This window comes from Pleurodeles waltl, chromosome 9, assembly GCF_031143425.1.
Source record: "Pleurodeles waltl isolate 20211129_DDA chromosome 9, aPleWal1.hap1.20221129, whole genome shotgun sequence".
NCBI lineage: Eukaryota > Metazoa > Chordata > Amphibia > Caudata > Salamandridae > Pleurodeles > Pleurodeles waltl.
The window spans coordinates 709005282-709028120 of NC_090448.1; the positions used below are offsets into that span (position 1 = coordinate 709005282).

General features: G+C 46.7%; 1 protein-coding gene across 1 annotated transcript in view; it reads right to left on the reverse strand.

The window, feature by feature from the left end:
- The window catches only part of LOC138259871 (hypoxia-inducible factor 1-alpha-like), a 917172-nt gene that overhangs the window by 105152 nt on the left and 789181 nt on the right, over positions 1 to 22839 (reverse strand). The window contains exon 13 of the mRNA XM_069207820.1: positions 13275 to 13723. Coding sequence (XP_069063921.1) covers positions 13275 to 13723 — 449 coding nt within the window. The remainder of the gene's footprint in view (positions 1 to 13274; positions 13724 to 22839) is intronic.

The following is a 22839-nucleotide window of genomic DNA, read 5'->3' on the forward strand; positions in this document are numbered from 1 at the left end:
GGTTAGCACGTGATTACGCACTGACGTCATCAGATGTCACTGGGGGGGGGTGGGGGGTTGGGTGGAAGGGGAAGTGATTCCTCTTCCATCCCTGATGGGGGTGGGTGTGGGTGATCCAGGGGCAGGATGAGCTGGTCTCGTCCTTGGCACACAGGAACCGTGGCCAAGGACGAGACCAGCTTGTACCGGGTACCCGGGGGTGGAACGAGAAGGCTTTATTAACACATTTCATTAAGTATAAGAGAGAAGTGCAGTTCTCTCACTTTTGCACTCATTTTAAATTCATGAATCGTTAGAAATTCAATACTGTTTCAATACGTATTGTTAGTCATGAGTCTGTTACAACATAACATCAATTTTATCCCTCTAACATGTAATTTAATTCCAATACCACGTAGGTTGAAGTCTGCAGTACAAACAAATGCATATTTAAATTGTATGTAAGTGCAGCTTCTACATTTGTGTATTAATACTTTGATTAGCATAAGACATAAAATGTCACATTTTCATGACCTTTATGACACGAGGAGCTCTACTAAACTTTGCACTACATCAACAGCTTAATTAAGCAGATGCAAGCTGAAGAGATCAACTGAGGAGAAGGACATTAGCAGCAGAAGGCCACAGCAACAATGGCCATGCACAATTACCCAAAGCATATATTGAGGACATGGCAGACTACCAAGAGGTGTGATTACTCTTCAGGCCCCCGTAAGCAAGAAACAGAAAGACAATGGCCAGAAAGTGATGAGCACTGACCAGGCAGTAGGATTACTAGCTCTACCAATTTTTCCCACTATCCAAAGAGACCTACAACGATCCCTAACTGTTGTACAATCAGACCACTTGCAATTACCATCTGGTGCTACACCATGAGTACTATTTATGAAGGATATACAAGAACTTTGCAGACATTGCACAGAAGGCTGGAGAGGGCTGTGGAATAAGGTTAGGCACTGGTTGCGAGTCAGGCAAAGACTCCGATCAGTTGGACGGAATTAATATGGTACAGTGCATCCCATGGATTGGTATCAACCCAAAAACCTTGAAAGAACCCTGACTGTTTGAGGTTTATCCATGATTATGCTGTCCTTTGTTTGCAAGAATGCTGGGCGGTGGACTGTTTTTATATTGATGGTCATACTCCCTACTATTCCTACAGTATAGATGCTATACCGTCCAATCAGGGGAGGGCTGAGGGGAGGGCTTGGCAAACCTGATTTCTACTACCATCCCAGGTACTGTGAAAAATATATTCACCTGATCCCCATTGTACATATTTGTTTTACTTGTTTGTGAAGGGAAGCAGACATTTATTTTTATTATTTTTTACAATAATCTATTTCGATTTATTGGAAGTGTCATTATGGCTTTAGGTAAGGACTTGCAAGATTATGGGCCTCATTATGAACATGGTGGTCCAGACCACCATGCTGGCGGTGGCTGCCCCCGGCATGGCGGTCTGGACCGCCATATAATAAACAAGGGAAGACCGCCACAGGTGGCCCTCCTCCACTGCCAGATTTCCGCCGACAGGCAGTCTGACAATGGCGGATTTCTCTATCCGACAGGGCGGCACTGCTATCAGCGCCGCCGTCCGGATAGAGAACCCTTGTTCCTCCAGCCTTTCCCTGGCGGTTTCATCAGATGTTGATTATACGGCCGGTGGGGTCTCAAGGGGTCTGGCGGTCTGTGTTCAGACCGCCAGCATGAACACAGCGGGGATTTCCGCTATGTTCATAACGACCCCCTATGTGATTACAGTGGAGGGAAATCTATTTTTACTTTGGCTTGACGATTTCAATGTTCATGCTTGTTGTCACTTTCACAAACATCAATTGAGTGTTCTGCCTATAGGTACTGTTTTATGTTTGTATTTTAATTTGTATTTATTCTGTACTAAATGATTGTTTATGATTTTATTTTGTCTTTTATGGTTTGTGTTATCGAGCCAAAATAAATAATATTCTGATTTAGACTATGACATTTGGAAATATCTAATTTAGGCCCTGCAACCAACTTTACCTGGGAGCCAAACCCCCAATGTGCACTTCCTTTGGTAGTGCATTGCAGGGTTTGCCTGCAAGTCCTGGTCTGTGACAAAGCTCTGCAAACAAATCACCATAGGTTGTTTTCATGGCCTTTGATACTCGTCTGTGGGAGTTGGGCTCAGGTCCTACCCAAACCTGCCTTCGAAGTAAAGCCAGGCACTCATTTTAGTATTTAGCTTTGCTTGTGTTTTTTTAACACTGCCTGAAAGTCTTGAGTCAGAAGCGACTTGCGAGTCATGCAAACAATTGTGTATAAACCTAGCAACTAAAATATCTGCTGGCGAGTTTCTGAGTCGTCTTTAAAGTTCGAGCTGCACTCTGTTTTGGCTGTCTTTTCTCAGGAATGGCTTGTATTTTCCTTGTGTCTGGGTCCCTCTAACCACTGTCCAATTTGTTTCTGTATGGAAAACTCACATGTCTAAGCTGACTTGAACGCTTCAATATGGTAGAAAAAACTTCATCCATATTCCAATGAATTACAGTTTGCAAAAACCTCAAATTGTAATTGACATAGTTCACAAGCCAAAATGACAGAGGTATACATAAGTGTTACCGTCTAAACCTTTAAATTCCATCTGGCGGCTTTTTAAAATGCTAATTTTGCAAGAATTGCTGAACGGATTTACAACAAAACAAAATAAGCATTGGCAATGCCAATATGTCTGACTTATTAGTGCAAGTGCCTTTAATGTCATTGATGGGTTCAGACACTCAATAAGTCACCATACATGCACTCAGCCACTCACCTTTGCACTCATTCATTCAGTCATGCATTCACCATTTGACTCAATCACAATAACACAAACGCAATAACATATGCAAAACTAATAAAAGAATACGTGTTGGAAATGAAAACATGTTGCCATCTAAACATGCCAGGCATATGCTTGCAGTAATGAAACTCAACATAGCGGCCCCACCAGCTCTGACACAGAATCACCCTCATTTTCAGGTTGATGTAGAAATGTGATCAGAAAAGGGCAAGAGAGACAATGACTGATGTGGACTCTCAGTACCCCATGAGGTACACTGTCAGGGAAGGACGCAGAATGTAAATATACACTCAGACAGACCAATGACAGAACACAGATAACGTTAAAGCCCTCTATGTATCTATAGAGATATATAAATTTATGTACATGGATGTATGCATTATTACAAGTTCCTAGCAGACATTTAAAAAGAGATACTAGCAACAACTATTACACTGTAAATATTCTCCCCCCAGGGTTTGTCAGAGGCTGTAACCAACACCAAAATCCTTCTCTACAAAGATAATCTCTGACATTTCATGTAACAAAATATCTATCTGTAGGCTTTAATGCAGAGGAATAACAATCCACCCTTAAATGTCTATAGACCTTAACATATGTCAGACCTGCAATGTTTATCATAACTTACCTACGCATCACAAAAATGTTTTCCTCAAGAACCAATCAGGCCTCTAGCTGTAATCATTAGCTGGTAACCACAATCAGCTGAGGCCCCCTGTACTGAGCTTAAGAGTTACCTTAAGGAAATCATCAGGCATAGTCAAAGCATTACACAGAATACACAAATACTGTTGGGAAAGAAAAATACTAGCTCTCCTAAGAGGGCCTAACAAGGATTCTGACAGTGCACATCTTCCATACCCGTGGTTTGTCAGAGGGGGTAAACAGTACCAAAATCCTTCCACGTAATAATATTCTTATCTGTAGGTTTTAATGCAGACTAATAACAATCTATTCTTAAATGCCTATTGAATTTCAAATCTGCTTTTCGCAATCAATATGCCAGGCCTACTGGCTTTATCGTAACTTCTCATCATAAACAATCAAGGCTATAACCTTTATCATTGGCTTGTCACCATAACTAAGTCAGGCCTACTGTGTTGGTCATACGCCTACCCACAAAACAACCATAAGACATACTGTAATAAAAGTACAATTATGCACAAAATACAGTTGTTAAATAATATAAAATTATGACTAATACACTCTAATAAGGATTACCATAGTGCAAAACATCTGTCCCCATTGTTTGTTCTGTTGGATCACCCACACCAAAACCCTTGCCTACTACTCAAATATGCAGGATTCTATGTAGTAAAATAACGGCTTACAGGTTTTAATAAAATTTAATAACAATCCACCCTTAAAAGCTATTGCCATTAGCACCTGTTTTTCATAATAGGAAAGTAAGGCCTGCTTGCTTTGTCATAACTTTTCATTATAAACAATCACACCTAAGTAATCTGGCATACCTTTTCTCAGTGAACTGATAAGGTATCAAGGGGGTCATTATGACCCTGGCGGCCGGCGGTAAGGTGGCGGTAACACCGCCAACAGGCTGGCAGTGTTCCGCCAGCAATTATGACCGTGGCGGAATTGGCACGGCCCCTCCAATATCCCGCCAGGATTCCGCCTGGCGGTCATAATCCCCAGGGCAGCGGTGCAAACACCGCTGCCCTGGGGATTATGAGTCCCCGACCGCCAGCCTGTACATCGTGGTAGACACTGCCATTGAAAGGATGGCGGTAAGGGGACTTGGGGCCCCAGGCATAGCCGACGGGTGCTACTGCACCCGCTGCACATCAGCATTGCCGCCGGCTCTATTACGAGCCGGCAGCAATGTTGATGTGACATTTCCGCTGGGCCAGCGGACGGTAACACTGTTACCGTCCGCTGGCCCAGCGGAAATGTCATAATAGGGAGCCAGGAATACCGCCGGCAATGGCGGTATTCCTTCTCACGCGGCCTCGGCGGTCTTTTTACAAGACCGCTGAGGTCGTAATGACCCCCCAAGTCTTTACTTGATACTATATACAACACAGGCCTGGATGGTGGATGACCAACACCAAAATATTGCCTACTACGGTAAACTGTGAGATTACATGTAACCAAATACGTTTCTACAGTCTGTAATATAAATGTGATGACAATCCATTGGTTAGCGGGAACATTGGCTTTCCCCTATGATTTTCAAAATAAATAGGCCAGGCTTGGTACCTTTGCCGTAACAGGCCAGACCTGTGGCATCTGGCATTACATTTTCCTGCACACCAACCAAACCTGCAGTTGTTATCATTGGCTTGTCACTATAAACAACTCAAGCCTACTCTACTGAGTGTAAGATTTCCCACAAGGCATCCCTCAGCATACAGGCATGAAATTGCAAAGGTATGCACAATTAGGGTTGACAAAGCAAAATACTATGGCATTCATTACAACCTCGGCGGTCTTCTTAGAAGACCGCTGAGGCAGCGGGCGCCAGAATACCAGAGCTGGCGGTATTCCTGGCTCCCTATTTCGACTTTTCCGCTGGGCCAGGGGAAAAGTCACATCAACATTTCTGCCGGCTCGTAATAGAGTGCCAAGAGCATGGGCAGTGCAGGGGCCCCCAGAGGCACCCCAAGTCCCCCTTACCACCAGCCTTTCCATGGCGGTGTTTACTGCTGTGGCCAGGCTGGCGGTCGGGCGGAGGGGCCAGTGGTATTGCCGTGGCTATAGCGCCACGGTCATAATAGCTGGCAGAACACTGCCAGCCTGTTGGCGGTGTTACCGTCAACTTACCGCCGGCTGCCAGGGTCGTAATGAGGCCCTATATCTCCTCAAAGATATTAATAATGACCCTCACAGTGCAAATCTTAAATGCCCATGGTTTGTCAGAGGAGGTAACCAAAACCAAAACTCTTGCCTACTAGCTAATCTGATTCCTACAGAGCAAATCTTCTATACACATGGTTTGTCAGAGAGGGTACACAACACCAAAACCCTCGCCTACTAGCTAATCAATGACATTTTGTGCAACAAAGGGCTATCTGTAGGATTCCTTTCAGAGTTATTTCAATCAATACTGATATGCCTATTGACTTTCATGTATGCTTTTCACAATCAATATGTCAGGTCTTCTTCCTCAATTGTTACTTTTCATAATAAACAATCAGGCTGTTAGCCTTTATCATTGCCTTGTCACCATAACCAACTCAATCCTACTGTACTGAGCATCAGCTTTTAACAAGATATCTATTTGGCATACAGTCATAAAAGTACTCATGTATACAAAATTACAGCTGGCAAAGCAAACTAGTGTCTTGCCTAAGACAGCCTGAAAAGGATCATTGTAGTGCATAACTTCTATCCTCGTGGTTTATTTTGGTGGGTCACCCAACAGCAAAACCCTTGCCTACAACAGCAATCTGTGAGATTACAAGTAACAAAATACCTGTGTATAGGCTATACCACAATGTGATAACAACCGTTAAATGCTTACTGTCTTCAACAAATGCTTTTCAGAATTAATAAGCTAGACCAACTGCCTCTGTGATAACATTTCATACTAAGCAGACCAGACCTATGGCATTGAACATAATGTTTGCAAAGGCACAATTCAGGCCTACAGCTTGTCACTATAACTAACTCATGCATAGTTTTGAATGTAATCCTTTCCACAAACTAACCTTCAGACGCACAGCCATAAACTTAGAAATTATAAAAATTATAGGTGGTTAAGCAATATGCTATCCCTCCTAAGAGTGCTACCAAGGATTCTCACAGAGCAATCCTTCTATATCATTGTTTGTCACACTGGGTAATCAACACCCAAACCATTGCCTATCACAGTAGGCTGCGAGATTCCATGTAGCAAAAAACCTATCAGTAGTCTTTAAAATAGAGTAATAACAATCAACATTTAAATCCTTATTTGTAGGAGGCTGGCCCTCTTTGTAGTGTACAAAATCGAGCACACTATGCAGAGGGCCCGGGCAACCGCACGTTGGTTTCCAGAGGTAAAAATTAGCCACCTAATGCTCCAATTTGTAAGGTAACTGGTCGAGCAGTTAGGCTAATCCAGGAGATGTGCAAAGTATTTGCTGTACTCACAAATTCAATCATGCACCACACACACTCAATGAATAACTCAAGACCAGATCTTATAAAAATATTTCAGGCTTTTATACACATTTTAAGACCAAGATCTTTAGAATACGTTAAGTACATCTCAAGTTATAGCTTTTGAAGTTTTAATAAAGTTAGTTTTTCTGTGCGCAATTACGCACCATTCAATCAATCAATCATAGAATTTGTAAAGCGCACTACTCACCTGTGAGGGTCTCAAGGTGCAGAGGTGGGAGGGTGGGGCTGCCACTGCCCGAACAGCCATGTCTTGAGAAGTCTCCTGAAGGTAAGAAGGTCCTTAGTCTGACGCAGGTGGGTAGGAAGAGTGTTCCACGTCTTGGCAGCAAGGTAGGAGAACGATCTTCCGCCAGGAGGTTGTTCTGCAGATGCGTGGGACGGTGACGAGGGCAAGGTCGGTGGAGCAAAGCTTTCGGGTCAGGGTGAAGAAGGAGAGCAGTCTGTTGAGGTATTCAGGTACGGTGTTGTGCAGTGCCTTGTGAGCGTCGGTGAGGAGCTTGAATGTGATTCTCTTGTTGACGGAGAGCCAGTGAAGGTCTCTGTGATGTGGCAGCGGCGGGGGATGTCCAGGATGAGGCGTTCTGGCTGCATTGCAGTCTTATCTGGAGTTTGCCCGTGGTTCCTATGTGGAGGGCATTGCCGTACTCCAGTTTGCTGCTTACAAGGGCTTGGGTGACTGTTCTTCTGGTTTCAGTGGGGATCCATTTGTAGATCTTCTGAAGCATGCAGAGGGTGTTGAAGCAGGAGTAGGAGATGGCGTTGACTTGCTGGGTCATAGATAGTGAAGAGTCCAGGATGAATCCCTGGTTGCGTGCGTGGTCGATGGGTGTCAGTTCGGTTCCCAGTGTGGCAGGCCACCAGGAGTCGTCCCATGTGGAGGGAGTGGAGCCGAAGATGAGGACCGGAGGCGAAGATGAGGACCTCAGTCTTGTCAGAATTCAGTTTCAGGCAGCTGCTCTTCATCCATTCGGCAATGGCCTTCATTCCTTCGTGGAGGTTGGTCTTGGCAGTAGCGGGGTCCTTGGTGAGGGAGAGGGTCAGCTGGGTGTCATCGGCATATGAGATGATGTTGAGGTTGTGAGATCAGGCGATGTTAGCGAGCTGAGCCATGTAGACATGGAAGAGGGTTGGGCTGAGAGATGAACCTTGGGGTACGCCGCAGATGATTTTGGTGGCTTCAGAGCAAAATGGAGGGAGGCGGACTCTCTGAGTTCTGCCAGTGAGGAAGGAGGTGATCCATCCCAGGACTCTGTCATGGATTCCTGCGTTGTTGAGGCGTGTGCGTAGGGTGTGGTGGCAGACGGTGTTGAATGCGGCTGGGAGGTCCAGGAGGATGAGGGCTGCGGCTTCACCATTGTCCAGCATGGTCCTGATGTCATCGGTGGCAGTGATGACGGAGGTTTTGTTCTCCTCGAGGAAACGGGTCAGTTGTTTGTTGACAATTTTCTCTATGACTTTTGCCGGGAAGAGAACAATGAGATGAGACGGAAGTTCTTGAAGTCCTTTAGGTCTGCTTTGGGTTTCTTGAGAAAGGCGTTGATCTCAGCATGTTTCCAGCTCTCTGGGAAGCGGCCTCAAAGGAACTGTTGATGATCTTCCGGAGTTGGGGTGCGATGACAGATCTTGCTTTGGAATCAATGTACAGTCACCTTTAAAAATGCAGTAAACATTTTACAGTTGGGTTACCAGTCTCTTCTCTTGTAGGGTGGCCAGAGTGGTCAGTGGGCACACTGTGCCAACTGGAGAACCTCAGGTGGCTCCCGGTTCCTGCGGGAGCAGCGATGGAAAGCCTCTTGGCACAGGCACAGGGCCACCTGGAGGGGCCACTTGGAAAAGGGGCTGATTTGCAAGTTTAAGGTGGGTGCTTGGGGGTCCCCTTGGGCTGTTGAGGTCGCAAAGGGGTGATGACCTGGGGCACACAGCAAATCCTGTGATGCAAGGCTCAGGGCGGCCGGGTGCAGTGTGTTTTGGAGGTCTTGGATGCTGTGCGCAAAGGGACCATTTTGAGCTGGAGGTGAGTCTTCTTTTCGGGGTCTCACAGGATGTTGCAGGTGCTATGGTGGGAGGTCTGGGGTGTCACTGAAGTCCTTTGACTAGGGCTTCCTCCTGATCCAGTTGCAGCTCTGAGGGAGCTGTTGTTGGTGATGTCTGACGTGCACTTGTCAGTACCTGGGATATTGCCACAACTCGGCCACGGGAGGACGCTGTGCCTCCAAACTGGCACAGTTGCAGGATACATCCGGGCTGTCGTTGGTGTGTTGTCGGGTGTGGCTGCGACTTCCAGTTGCGGAACTATCGTCCGGTTGGTGAAGTGTCCCTCATGGGTTTGCAGGTTCTTGCAGGTTCCTGTGGTTTCTTGAGTGGTGCCTCCACTCAGGAGGGAGTTCTTAGGCTATTTGCGAAGGCTGGAGGTCCTCGGGATCATTTGAGGTTGGTCCAGTGGTCAGCTCCTCCACAGTGGTGATTGTCGGGACACTGATGCAGCAAGCAGGGTCCTTGGAGCCTCTACTGGTGCAGCATGTCCTCTGTTCTCATCTTGCGGGTTCTTTGGTGCTCTCCTATGTTCTTCCAGATGGATCTAATTTCTCGGTCTAGTGGAGCCCACTAAATACTGAATTTAGTGGGCGTTTTAGGGGGAACCTGGTAGTGACTTCCCTATACCCTATTGGATATTTTCCTACCATCCAACATGGAGGAAAATGAGATGAAGGGTCCACTCCGCCTGCAAGCCTCTAGGGGTGGTGCATGCTCAGTGAGGGCACGCCTCCTACCCTTTGTCTGGTTTCCTGCCTTTGCTCCCACCAAAAGTGGGGGTTTGCAAAGGGGGAAGCCCTCTACTGCTAGCAGCAGGCCTGGGAGCTCGAGTTTCAGGGGCAGTAGCCCTTTGAAGCTCACTGCCAGGGTGTTGCACATTCCTGAGGGAGGCGATGTTAGCTCCTCCACCCAGGAAAAACATTGTCTTACAAATCAGAGAGCCATGGCTCTCCCCCAGGTTTGTATATTGGCCGCCTAGAGTGGCAGGCTGTGTAGGACCAATCAGCAACTATGCCAGTTAGATTAGCTTTTGCAGCCGGCACCTCTGAGATGACCCCTGGGTACATTTAGGGTTAAATCCAACACTGGTACCAGTTTGGATTTAATATTCTGAGTTGTTTGACACCAAACAACCAATGGTACAGAGTGGCCATCATTTATCTGGGGAACCCGTGTTTGACCAGTGTCCAGCACATGTACTTAAGATGGCTGCACTGTTCACTCACTATGTCCCAGGTCTAGCAAGGACACAGTGGTGGCATATTGCTCCTGCTACTATGCACTCACATATAGTATGGTGCACCTTGCCTTTGGGCTGCAAGTCGTTCTAGAGGGGTGACTTACCCATAACATATGCAGTGTGGGGTGGACAGGGCACACAGGGGATGTGCCATGTCAAGTTTGTATTTTAGGTTTGCACCAGGACACTCAATCTGCACTGGCAGTGCTGAGGGTATCTAGGTGCAGGGCCCTAGAGGGTGGCACAATCAGTGCTGCTGCCCTCAGAGGCCTACTTCTAATATCCCATGCCCTGGGTACAGGTATACCCATTTACTAGGGACTTACAGTGATATTTAAAAGTGCATCAAATTGTGCCGGGCAGCAGAGCAGATTTAGGGAAAGAGCTCTGGCCCAGGGAACCTGGTTAGCAGGGGCCCTGGGCACTACCAACTTCTAGAACACATCAACATCAGGCAAAACGTGGGGGCTAACTATGCAAAAAGAGGCCTCCTCTCACACTATTGAGGTTAACATATGCTTTTAACAGTAAATACGCCAGGCCTGGTGCCTTTATCAGAACATTAAAAAATAAACAGATCAGGCGTATAGCCATGATCATTGGCTTGCAGCCATAACCAACTCTATCCCGCTGTACCGAGTATAAGCTTTGCCACAAGCCAAAAAGTGAAATATAAGCAGTCATTTTAATGCAAGCACACAGATTTGGGCCAATCAAATCCTGTACTCGGGTGAAACACAATGTGGGTGGAGCAGGAGTATAAGCCCCCTCTCTCAGTAGTACTCTGAGAGATATTTTTTATTACGTCAGGCAACAGTTGCACTGTCAAGCCAGACCTAAAAATCCACATTGCTCAGTGTAGTCCTGGGAACTCTATACCACTCTCAAACACATAACTGCACTCTGAAGTCTTAATGCAATGATGGAATTGGAGGGGATCTGTGCTGCTGCTGGATAAAAACAATCACAGTAAATCATGGAGTAATATTAGATACTTTAACAGCTTTACAATGTCATGTGTGTGCCCCTGAAAGTTATGTTATGTAGATTTGTAGAGTGCAGCTAATCACCTGTGAGGGTATCCAAGCACTGAGTAGGGCAGGTCTGAGGGGGGAGGAGGAGATCATGCCTGTTTCACCTGGAACAACCATGTCTTGAGGTTCCTTTGGAAGTTCATGAGGGAGGGAAATGTTCTAAGAAGTTGCAGAAAGTTGTTCCAGGTTTTGGCTATGAGGTATGAGAAGGAACATCCTCTGCTTCTGGCCTGCTTGATGCGAGGGAGGTGTGCTCTTTCTTGGGATGCAAATCAATAGTTTCTGGAGGGTGGGTAGACACTGAGGCGGTGGTTGAGGTATGCTGGGCCGTTGTTGTGGACAGCTTTGTAAGCATGGGTGAGTAGCTTGAACTAACGTCTTTCCTGGACTGGGAGCTGCTGAAGATTGTTGAGGTGTGAAGAGATGTGGTTATTTTGGGGGATGTTCAGGATGAGTCTGGCTGCAGCATTTTAAGTATTTTGGAGCCAGTGTAGCACATAGGCTGGGATTCTGACGTAGAGGGTGTTTGTGTAGTCAAGTTTACTTGTGATAAGAGCCTGGGTGACTCTTCGCCTGGTGTTAAGTGGGATACACTTGAAAATCCTGCGTAGCATTTGCAGGATGTAGAAGCATGATGAGGTGACAGCGTTGATCTTTCTCCTCATGGAAAGCTTGGTGTCCAGAATGATCCAGAGGTACTTCGCATGGTTTGTAACAGTGGGTGAGAGGTGAAGTTCAGCGGGCCACCAAGAGGTGTCCCGGGGGAGTGGTTGTTGCCAAATAAAGTTCAAGCTCAGGCAGCCAAAATGCTGCAGGCTCAAGCTGCTGGATCAATTAACAAAATAATCACACCTGTGTGAAGGGGAAGCAATTTTTCTGTGGAGGCACACAATGTGTGGCCAATAGAAAGATGTACTTCTGGCTGCCACTCTCTGTAGTACTCTTGAAAACTAATTTATTGGTAGATCACATAGGGGGTCATTACGACCCTGGCGGACGGCGGAGAACCGGCGGTAAGACCGCCAACAGGCTGGTGGTCTTACTGTGTGGAATTATGACCATGGCGGTTACCGCCATGGTCATCCGCCGGTTCTCCGTTCCGCCCGCCGGGCTGGAGACCTGGGTCTCCAGCCCGGCGGCCGTCACTATACCCCCGGCGATATTTGGACCCGGCTTACCACCGTGGATTTCCAGCAGTTTGAACCGCCATGAAATCCATGGCGGTAAGCACTATCAGTGCCAGGGAATTCCTTCCCTGGCACTGATAGGGGTCTCCCTTGCCTTTGGGCTGTAAGTCGTTCCCCCATAATGTTTGGTGACAACTGCACTGTCAGGCCAGATCTAAAAAGTATACTATCAGAGTAAAGTTCTACTTTCATGCCAAGTTTGGTGTACTTCTGTTCAGCATATTTTGCGATATCATTCAGCAAAATATGCAAAGGAAACTAAGTGGGAAATCATTGTTTTTTCACCATTAGTCCTTTAACTCTTTTTTCCATGCACAGATCTTCATGAGCTAGGCACACTGAAATTTATCCGACTGAGTAAGTAGACTGCTGAGATGGATGCAAATCTGTCACCAAGTCAAACGTTGTGGCAAATAAAAAATTTATTTTCTCACACATGGATCAGCCTATACATGCACTTTCACAATGGCTCATTCCTAAACCAACAGTTATTAGGAGAAAAGTGCCATTCTAAGTCATTTTCACATATTAGTAGCCTGTAGAAGTTATGCAATTTGGAACTTAAATTGTAGGGAGCCGCACGTTCAAACAAAACAGTACACTCACAGGATGCACAAATAATTATGATTTGTGACTGCTCTGGACGTTCCCTAATGTCGGCCAAGGAGCCACATTTTATGCTCTTCATCCTGCTCCTGTGTGGATCCTCTAAACAGTGCAATAACTTTATCAGAACCTTTGAAAGGAAACGTCAGTCAGCTGAACCCACCAACAAGTACTACATTATACTGTGTTGGAGAACAGGGACTTAGAAAATGACTGTTGCTTACCTTTCTGTAACTGGTGGTTGGAAGAAGTTGTTGTCTTGTGATTTGTTTTCCAGAGCTGGAGGCCAATTTTCAAACAATAGTCTACCAGAAGAATCTCCAAATGGAGGATCTGGGGGCCAGAGATCATCCGGCCAACCAGTAAAAGGATGCACGTATCCTTGATATGTGTGCCAAGTGGGGGGTTTCTTTCCATTCTCTACATACATCACTTCCTCATTCAGTTCCATATTTCTACTGAGGGGCGATAGACATTTTCCTGATGGTAGCTGGGAATAACCTGGTACAGACCTCTTCTCATGAGAATGGTAATCAAAATCAGGATTGCCAAATACATGCAAAATGCTCCCCGATGACGAATGGTCTTCACAGATGGGTGTAAGCTGGAAATCTTCCCCTTCCATCGGAATATAAGGAGCCAGCATTTCCAGGTCTGAATCCTTGAACTCTCTCTGCAAAAGATAAGAGGTTTCATCATTGGAAGTAATGCTGAAGACAATATACAAAGGGCAGTGTTCCGCTGCACAAACATTCAGCAAATTAATGCAATCTTTAATGGCAAAATATTTACGTGTGTGCTCATTAGGAAAGTGAATCCTGCAGAATCATTGTGCTTAACTCCTCAGCTGGAGACACCTCTTCCTTAATTAAAGCTATTAGCCTAATTACAGAACTAAGGAATGACGTGGCCACCCTGAAGGTAATTTTATTGGGGGTGGTTAAATCACTCAGTGCCCATTTCTTCCCCCAGTTTCAGAAAACATAGGCCCTGTTTCAGGCTTGTCTTGAAACCAGAATTTGAGGTAGGGTCATAATTTCATCTCCCTTAAAAATGATTTGTGGCTAATGACTGAAAGCAGACATAGGACAGCTAAGACTCCCACAGCTGTCCCAATGCTTTTCCTGCTGCCTCGCCTGTTTGGTCCAACTAATCAAGGCTTAAGCCAATACACTCCACCGGTTCCCTGTGGAGCAGCCCACCCCTTGATTGCATAAAGATTCTCCCTGCATCAAACGGGCTGCATAATCTACATGACAAAAGTTCTGAAACTACAAAGTGGTTCTTTTGAGGGGAGTGATTCCTTGAAGAATAAGGTCTTTCACTAGATCAAACATGTGAGACAATGTTATTCTATTGTTAATTCTGACATTATTTATGCAAAACGCCTTACAACTCCAGTTGGCTCTTGGGACTCTATCGACTTAATTTCCTCTGGCTTGACTGAGGGCTTGGTCTTTATGGACCTGCGTTCCTCACCTCCAAACAGTTCGGAAATACCCTTTAAGTACAATCCACCCAGTATCGGACCATCAATGCCCCAGGGAAAGGAGTGTACCCAGAGGATTGAAATAGAGGGTATCCAGGAAAAGAAGATCACTGAAAATCAAGGCTGTGGGTCTCTATGTGATAACGAACAGGGCAGTGGCTTGACAGAGGTAGATTGACTGTAGAATCGGACCTGTTCTCCTCCTTTGGCACACGTCTACATGGTTAATCCATCTGGAGGGTCCTCATCTCAGAGGAGAAGCCAGAGGCAGTCAACTACTTCTCAACTTATATTAAGGAAGGCACAAGCTCTTGGCTTGAGAATAAATCTTCAGCAGTCAACTTTGAGAAGCCCAGTAGAGCTCCATCTTCCAAATGAATTTATCCCTGCACTTCACCTCATTTCCTGGAACATTGCAGGGATTCAGACCAAAAAAGAAGACAAAGACTAGGGACTGTTTATTGATAGCTTTGATTTTTGTTTATTTCAAGAGTCCTGGGCCCTCACCCAAATTCATAGGCAGAGTTACATAACATGTAGTATTGAAGCAACTCCATCTTCAGTAGGCAGGCCTTCGGTGGACTCATTATATGGTCCAAGATAACACTGAATTGTTGTTTGCAAAGGATACATATTGATTCCTATGACTTTTTAGCTCTTAGTGTAATACCGCAACAGGTACCCCCTTATTTGGTGATTAACACTTATAATAGGTCCACTCCCTTTAGCCTTAAAACTTTCAAATGCTGTTTTGGTTGACCTTGGTCCCAGTCATTGTGTGATTATTGCAGGCGATTTTTTGAAAAAAAACCTTTATTTATGTTTTAACCAAAAACATACAGCTGCATCGTACGTTAGCACATAGAGAAGGAGGAAGACAAACACAGTGAATTCCATTATACAATAGAAAAACAACATCACATCAGTTTCATGTCCATGTCGACCCCCCAGACAACCCCTTATCATTAGTAGAGACTTTAACATTCCCCCCGTTGACTGGATGAGAGGACATCTTCAAATATCCACATTCTATATCCCCTCTTGTACCCCACAAGTACCCCCAGATCTTCATCCTTGCTATCCAAGGATGTTAGGATTGAGTCTGGATCCGTGAATACTGCACAAATCTCTTGCCAATCAGCTATGTCACCAGAGGCCTTGTCATCATACCAATTTGTTTTCATGTGCATTTCTTCTGCTACAGCTCATTTCATAGTATCCGCTCTCCAATGGTTATAGTCCGGGCCCTTGCGGCCCATCCATGTTATGGCAGCCCTGCGTTTAGCTAATACCAAAGACAGATGCAAGAACTTATATTCCATTTTCCTACGCTTTGGAAGGGGTACAATACCAAGGAGACAGTTTTGGGGCATCTGATCAAACTTCAAACCCACCACCCTTTGTATTTCTGTAGTCACTTGTATCTAGAAGTCCCGTACTGATCTGCAGTACCAGGCTAGATGCATAAAGTCTGCTGCTCCGCTATCGCACCTTGGGCAAGCATCAGATCGAGCAGCAGAAAACCTCCGTAACCCACTAGGAGTAACATATGTTCTATGAAGGAATTTATAATGGACTAATTTGAAACGGGCGTTATAGGACACTGTTTGTGTGAGAGCATTTACTCGTTTCCAGTCACTCTCCAACAAGGGGGCAGCAAAGTCTTGGTTCCATGCCACTTGGGCTGGCGGTGGCAGGCCCACAACATCCGAGGGCATGGCTCTCTAGAGCAAGGAGATCAGGAAACACACACACTGGGAGTCCTCCTTAACTGCGCCACAGTTAAGGAGGACTCCCAGTGTGTGTGTTTCCTTTGGTGCATTAGAAAAGTTATCCACGTTTCACGTGCAACACCAGCCAACCCTTCAAACTGGAGGAACTGACCCTGCCTCAGCCAGAAAGCGTCTCAAGCCTCCTCGAAATAAACCGTTAATTTTGGTAAATGCTTCCCAGCACCTTGCAATCACCCTCACGCCATTGCTGAAAGGACATATTGTTCATCATATGATGGATTGGTTTAAGAATCCACACCGGGAGCTTTCGATGGTAGGGAGCACACTTAAGAGGAATGTGCACAAACCTATGCCAAAGAGTTGCCGTTTGTTGTACTAAGTATGGGGCCATTTGTTCCATTTTCTGTCCCTCCATTAGCAGTTCTGGCAGCTTTTCCACATCCAACACGCCAGTCAGAAGGTGTTTTTAAAACATCGGATGTCTTCCAACGAAGTCCTACTTACGGAAGCAGGTCAGGGGGAGTGGCAGCCATTCCCGCAAGCGGGAACACCAGTGACTTAGATTTATTCAGAAGCAGTCCCGAAATGGTACCAAATTCTTCCAGGATGTGCAAGAGACCCGGGACTGCATCCCTAGGTAAGGGCAAATAGAATAAAACGTTGCCCGCATATAAGGAGACTACATGATGAGGAGCCCCGGTCTTAACCCCCAGGGTTGCAGCTCACACCGCACCTTAAGTGCCATGGGTTTTATCGCAAGTGCGAATAGCAACGGAGAGAGCAGGCAGCCATGTCGCGTGCCCCTGCCCCGCAACCATGCGTGAGAGATGTGTCCCCCAACTCGTACACGAGCACGCGGGTCCTCATACAATAAGCACACCCAACCACAAAAATAAGGGCCAAATCCCATGACATGCAAAACCTTCAGCAGATAGCCCCAGTCCAGCGTGTCAAATGCCTTCTCCAGATCAATGGCCACCAGGGCCAATTCATCCCGATGGTGTCGGACCTCATGCATCAGATTAGTTTGCGCAAATTCAAGCTAGTACTGCGGCCGGGAATAAAGCTACATTGGTCTTCATGTATCAGTGTAGGCATTTGTCATGCAAGACACATAGTGAGGGCCTTGCAAAGTATTTTGGTATCGGTATTAATCTTTGTGAGTGGACTATAAGCTGATGGGTTAGTGGCATCTCCACCTGGCTTAAGTAACATACATATCTCCCCATCCCTCTTAGACTGGGGCAACCTACCCAGGACGAATGCCTCCGGCAGAATCTCCAGCAGTCGTGGAGCCAGGAGTTCAGCATAGGCTTGGTAATATTCAGGCAGGAAACCATCACCCCCGGGGCCTTAGAGAGTGGCAGAACCTGCAGTGCCTCCCGAATCTCTTCCAAAGTCAGTGGGGCATCTAATTTTTTAAACCACATCTGGAGGCAGCCTTTGCATCCCTGCAGAAGCCAAGTATGGAGCATATGCAAGCCTATTGATTCCTGGATCCACCGTATAGACCTTTTGCAGATGCTGCTGTAATGTAATGTTCACATTATACCCAACCTAGATGTGACCCTATCACTATGTGGATTGACCAAGCAAGTGATGGGTGGTAGGGTTTGCTCTCTGCATAGAATCCAGGCCAACAACTTGCCAGATTTATTCCCCTCCCTCTGTAGTCTTTGCCAAAATGTTCGGGGTGTATACTTATCTTATCGGTCCCAGAGGTCCCCCAGCCTTCTACAGCTTTGAATCTCCCACTCCTGAGAGACTGGGGCATGCAGAAAAGTTGCAAGGGCCGCCTCCTCTTTCTGAATATTAGAGTGCAGCTTTCATCGTATGCCACATTGCAAGCCCATACATGCACCCTTCATGACTGCCTTTAAAGCTTCCCATTCTATGGATCTAGTAGTGGCAGACCCCCAATTACCTTCCATGTATTCGCCAGTACTTTGCCCAAGGTTTCCCACCCCAGCGTGTCATCAAGAATGTTTGAAGGAATCCTCCAGGTCTTCCCATAGCGTGAGTCATCTCCCATTACCACCTTACAGACTACCGGGGAATGGTCAGACAAGTGCGGGTCAAATGTGTGATTTCTAAATCCTCTAGTCTGTGTGGTCCACCGACCCGTATTCTATCTAGCCTACTAAATGTGTTGTGAGTAGGGGAGTGGCAAGTATATACCCTACTTTTGGGATGAGACATTCTCCACACATCCCTTAAATCCAGATTGTGCATCACCTCAGTGAGGGCTTTGGACATAGCTGGTTTCATTCCTGGCCTTGGAGGTATCCGATCAAGGCAGGGGTCCAGAACACAATTGTGATCCTCCAACCAAAATATAGACGTATCAATGGTGGGAGTGAGTAGATCCTGCATGTTATTAAAAAAATGAATCATCTGTGTTTGGGGCATAAGTATTCAACAAGGATACCTCCCTTCCGTCTAGTGAGCCCTGCAGAAAAGCATATCTGCCGTTAATATCAGCCTCCATAAAAGTGAGGGAAAACAGGACCCTAGGTGCAAACCAGACAAGCGTACCCCACACATAGGTAGAGTATGAAGAATGTTATATTTGACCTCTCCATTTATGTGCTAGCTTAGATACCCCAGCGTCATTAAGGTGAGTCTCCTGAAGGCAAGCGATATTGGTACAGTGCCTTTTAAGTAGGGATAGAACTCTATATCGCTTTACATAGCTTCCCAGACCCCACGGATATTCCAGGTGAGTAACTTGTAATCAGTACGCCTCATCTAAGTATTGTTTTCAGTATATATCGCCCGTACCCTCTTTCCATACAGTGCCCATACCCAGCTGTGGTAATGAGAACAACAAAAACAAAACTGTATCAAACATTTACAAACCCTACAACCTCCCATCCACAGGCAAAAAATGTGTAACTTCAAGACTATTGTAGCCCAACCCCTATGTACGCCAGGAACGCACCTCCCCCGAATGGGCCAACAATGAACAACAGATACCTACTGAGCTCCGCCAGCCAGAAGATTCATACACTCAATCAACATATAGAAATTAAGCGAAAAACGTCCATCTCCCCAGCATATCATCGTGACAACCGGCAGGAGTGAGCAGGGCTTCCTTGGACCCCTCCAATTTAGACACTGTGTTGAGAAAGAGTTCCCCGACCATTTGGATAGAACAAAGTTATATTTTAGCAGTCCAGCACTGGCAGCCCACTCTACTGGGTGGTACCCCATCTTTTCTGAATCAAGAAGCCCCATAGATGCGGAGGAATAAGGGGGCACTAATCCGGTGACCCTTCACAGTCTGCCAATGTGTCTGGCACTACGTCTGCTGGTATACTGGAAGTTGGTGCGGCCGAGCCCTCTGTGATCAGTTGCAGAAGGGGGGAGCCCCCCCCCACTAGACTGCCGAGTCTCTGAGGCAAGATGCATGGCTCCATCCTCTCCAATTTGCACTCGTTGTGTTCCAAGAGGAGTAAGATGCGCTTTCTTTGTATCCAAGCGGGGAGCCCCCCTACAGTATGCGTGCCCCAAGACTTCTTTGTGGTGCCAGCCGGGCCACCAGCAGAAGTGTCTTTGAACTCCAGCCATTCCCATACTGCCTCCGGCTTATCAAAAAAATGAGCCTTATCATTTAGGATAACTTTCAACCGTGCTGGATAAAGAAGCGTATAGCGTAAATGCAGTGCTCTGAGCTTTTGTTTGACAGTGAGGAAAGTCTTGTGGTATTCTTGTACTTGCTTCGTGTAATCAGGGTAAATGGTGATCTTGCAGTTTTCGTGTTGGGGAACCTCTAGCTCCCTTGCCATACGCAGGAGACAGTTCCGGTAGTTCAATATTTTCACAATGATCGCCCTTAGGGGTGCCCCGGGTGTGGCGTTCTTGTACTTGCTTCATGTAATCAGGGTAAATGGTGATCATGCAGTTTTTGGGTTGGGGAATCTCTAGCTCCCTTGCCGTACACAGGAGACAGTCCTGATCCCGGTAGTTCAATATTTTCACAATGATCGCCCTGAGGGGTGCCCCGGGCCCGGGCAGAGGCACCAGCGCTCTATGTGCCATTTCAATTGCAAATAGACTAGAAAGGCCCAGCAGCCGGAGGATTGATCGCACCCAATGTTTGACAAATGACTCCACAGAGCACCCCTCCGCTCTTTCTGGGAAGCCCAGCTGCCGGGCATTATTACGAAGAGAGCGGTCCTCGGCATCCTCCTTCCACCTCTCCAGCTCCGCCGCCACTGTCTTCACTTCCACCATCCGGGGCTTCAGTTTAGAGACCTCGCCTTGCAAGTTTTCAATGTTTGTTTCTGCTGTTGTAACTTTCTCTGCCACCCTTCGAAGATCAGTGCGCAAAAGATTAACATAAATTGCCACAGAATCAATGCATTGTTCCAAGGCGGTGCAGGTGCCATGTATTACAGCTAATATCTCCACTTGGTGGGTTCCGCTCCCGCCTCAAGCTGGTTATCCTCCTCCAGGGGCCCAACTTGCCTTGGAATTGTCTGTGAGGGCTGGCATGGCGTTGTATAGTGTGTGATAGTGTTCGAAGCGTGCAAGCGCACCGACTTGTCCTTCCCCACACTGCCCATTAGATTGCAGCAAGCAAGCATTAGCAGGAAGACACAGGCCCGGTAGTGCCCCAGAATGTCAGCCAAGTGCACCCAATGACTGTAGCTCCACTGGCAGGGCTGTGTTACACTGTCCACAATGGATGACCCTTGTAGTAAGGAGATGTGGACCTTATTGACAGTGCACAGAAACCATAGCACTCAATTCAATGGCTCTCCTCCACCAGCCTACTGCTCTGATACGTCTGGTACCAGCACCACTCCACCTGCAGAGCGCATGGAGTCAAGGGCACAACACCCGCACCACCTCTGCTCTGCCCGCACAGCCTATATGTGAAGGTGCAGACGCCGCACATGTGGCTCTCGCGACAGCAGCCCCTATAGGCAACAAGTCCAGCATGCGCTCAGCTCACCCACAGCTTCAGAGGTGAGCAGTATGAGTTTACAGATGGCGGTACTCCCACAGTGGATCCAACGCTGGTGCTGAGAGGCACTTCACCGTGCTCCCTTGCTCTCTATCTGCCCCCTACTCCATTGTCCCCAAACGCCATCTTGTCCTCACCGGCTCGGTACGGGCCTCTGAGCCCTGATGCTGCCAGAGAGCCTTCAGAAACGGCACTAACTCGCTCCAGCGGCAGCCCAGCCTGCCGCACAGCTCTTCCTCAAGCCAGCCCCTTCTCCAAGTGCTGCGCTGACCGGTGCTGGATCTCGGCGCATCAGCCAGGAGGTTGAGAAAGCAGGGCGCCGCCGAGGGGAGCAGCACTCAAGCAGCCATCAGGTAGTGCCTCCCCAGATTCAAGCCAATCGGCTTTGCAGTGCGGCTCCTGCCCTCTGAGTCGCACCGGCCAGGGCCTTCCGCAACATGGGTCATGCCAGGCCGTGGGCTCCTCACTCAGTCTCCACAGGCCCCAGGCATCGACCAGCAGTTCATGGGCGTAGCGCCCTACAATGTGCCCCTTTTAGGGAAAGTGCAACAGGATTCTCACAGGATTACTGCAGGATTATTTTATATTTTATCGTCTGCCGGCGGGAGCTCGGGAACTCACATCCTGGTGACTATGCTGTCAAACAATGCCCCCCATTGCAGGCGATTGTTAGTACGTGTTTTGAACAAATATGCCCCTTTTTTGGTTCTCATTAAAGGCTAAGACGAAGCATGAGGAATACCCCCTTTTGGTGCCGCTTGGAACTCTCCCAAAATGAGCTCTGCGGCACTCGAGGTTATTGACATAATGGTTTTGAATGGTCTGAGACCAGGAAATTGGTGTTTTCCTTCAGATAATGTTCCCAATCCACAGTTAGAAAAGGGGAATATAAAAGTCATATTGATTTTATATTACTGGATGTGAGAGTTTGGTATAAGATAAAAGATGTGGCAGGTATTGATCGTTATGATAGCAACCATTTTCAAATTACACTGATTTGCGAGAGGCCACACATTAAGGCAAGCGAGGGCCTAGATGCACATGTATGATCTAACCCCGTTGAGATCAGCAATAACAAGCATAGTGTGAAATGGGGGGTGGTCCTCGCTAGCTCACAAACATCAATATCAGAAATGTATGCAATTGTAGTTGATGAATTTCAAGCCTTTGAAATTCAGAAAGTATCCCTTTTACAGATAGTGGCAGTGCACAGAAATCTTTTTTTTAAATTGGGCAATATATTTGTGAAAGACTGGAAGGGTTAGTGGGGGGTTCGGAAACTGAGAACAAACGAGTCGTTCAACCAATCTTGCAAAATAACTAAAAAGGCACTGGTTACTGCCCTAAAAAGTAAACAAAGGATGCCGATTATTCCAACTAGACAAGAGTACAATAGGATTATTAAGGCCAGCAAGGCCCAATGGGAGGCTAGCAGTTGGGACGAATTGTTAGAAGCAGCAAGGCGTAGAGACAGCAAGCGCTTCTGGTACTTGGTCACACATAATGGGCGCAGTGGTCCAGCTCACCCGAGTGTCATATTACACCGGATCATTGGGTTAAACACTTTTCAGCCCTCTATGAAGACAATAATGCGC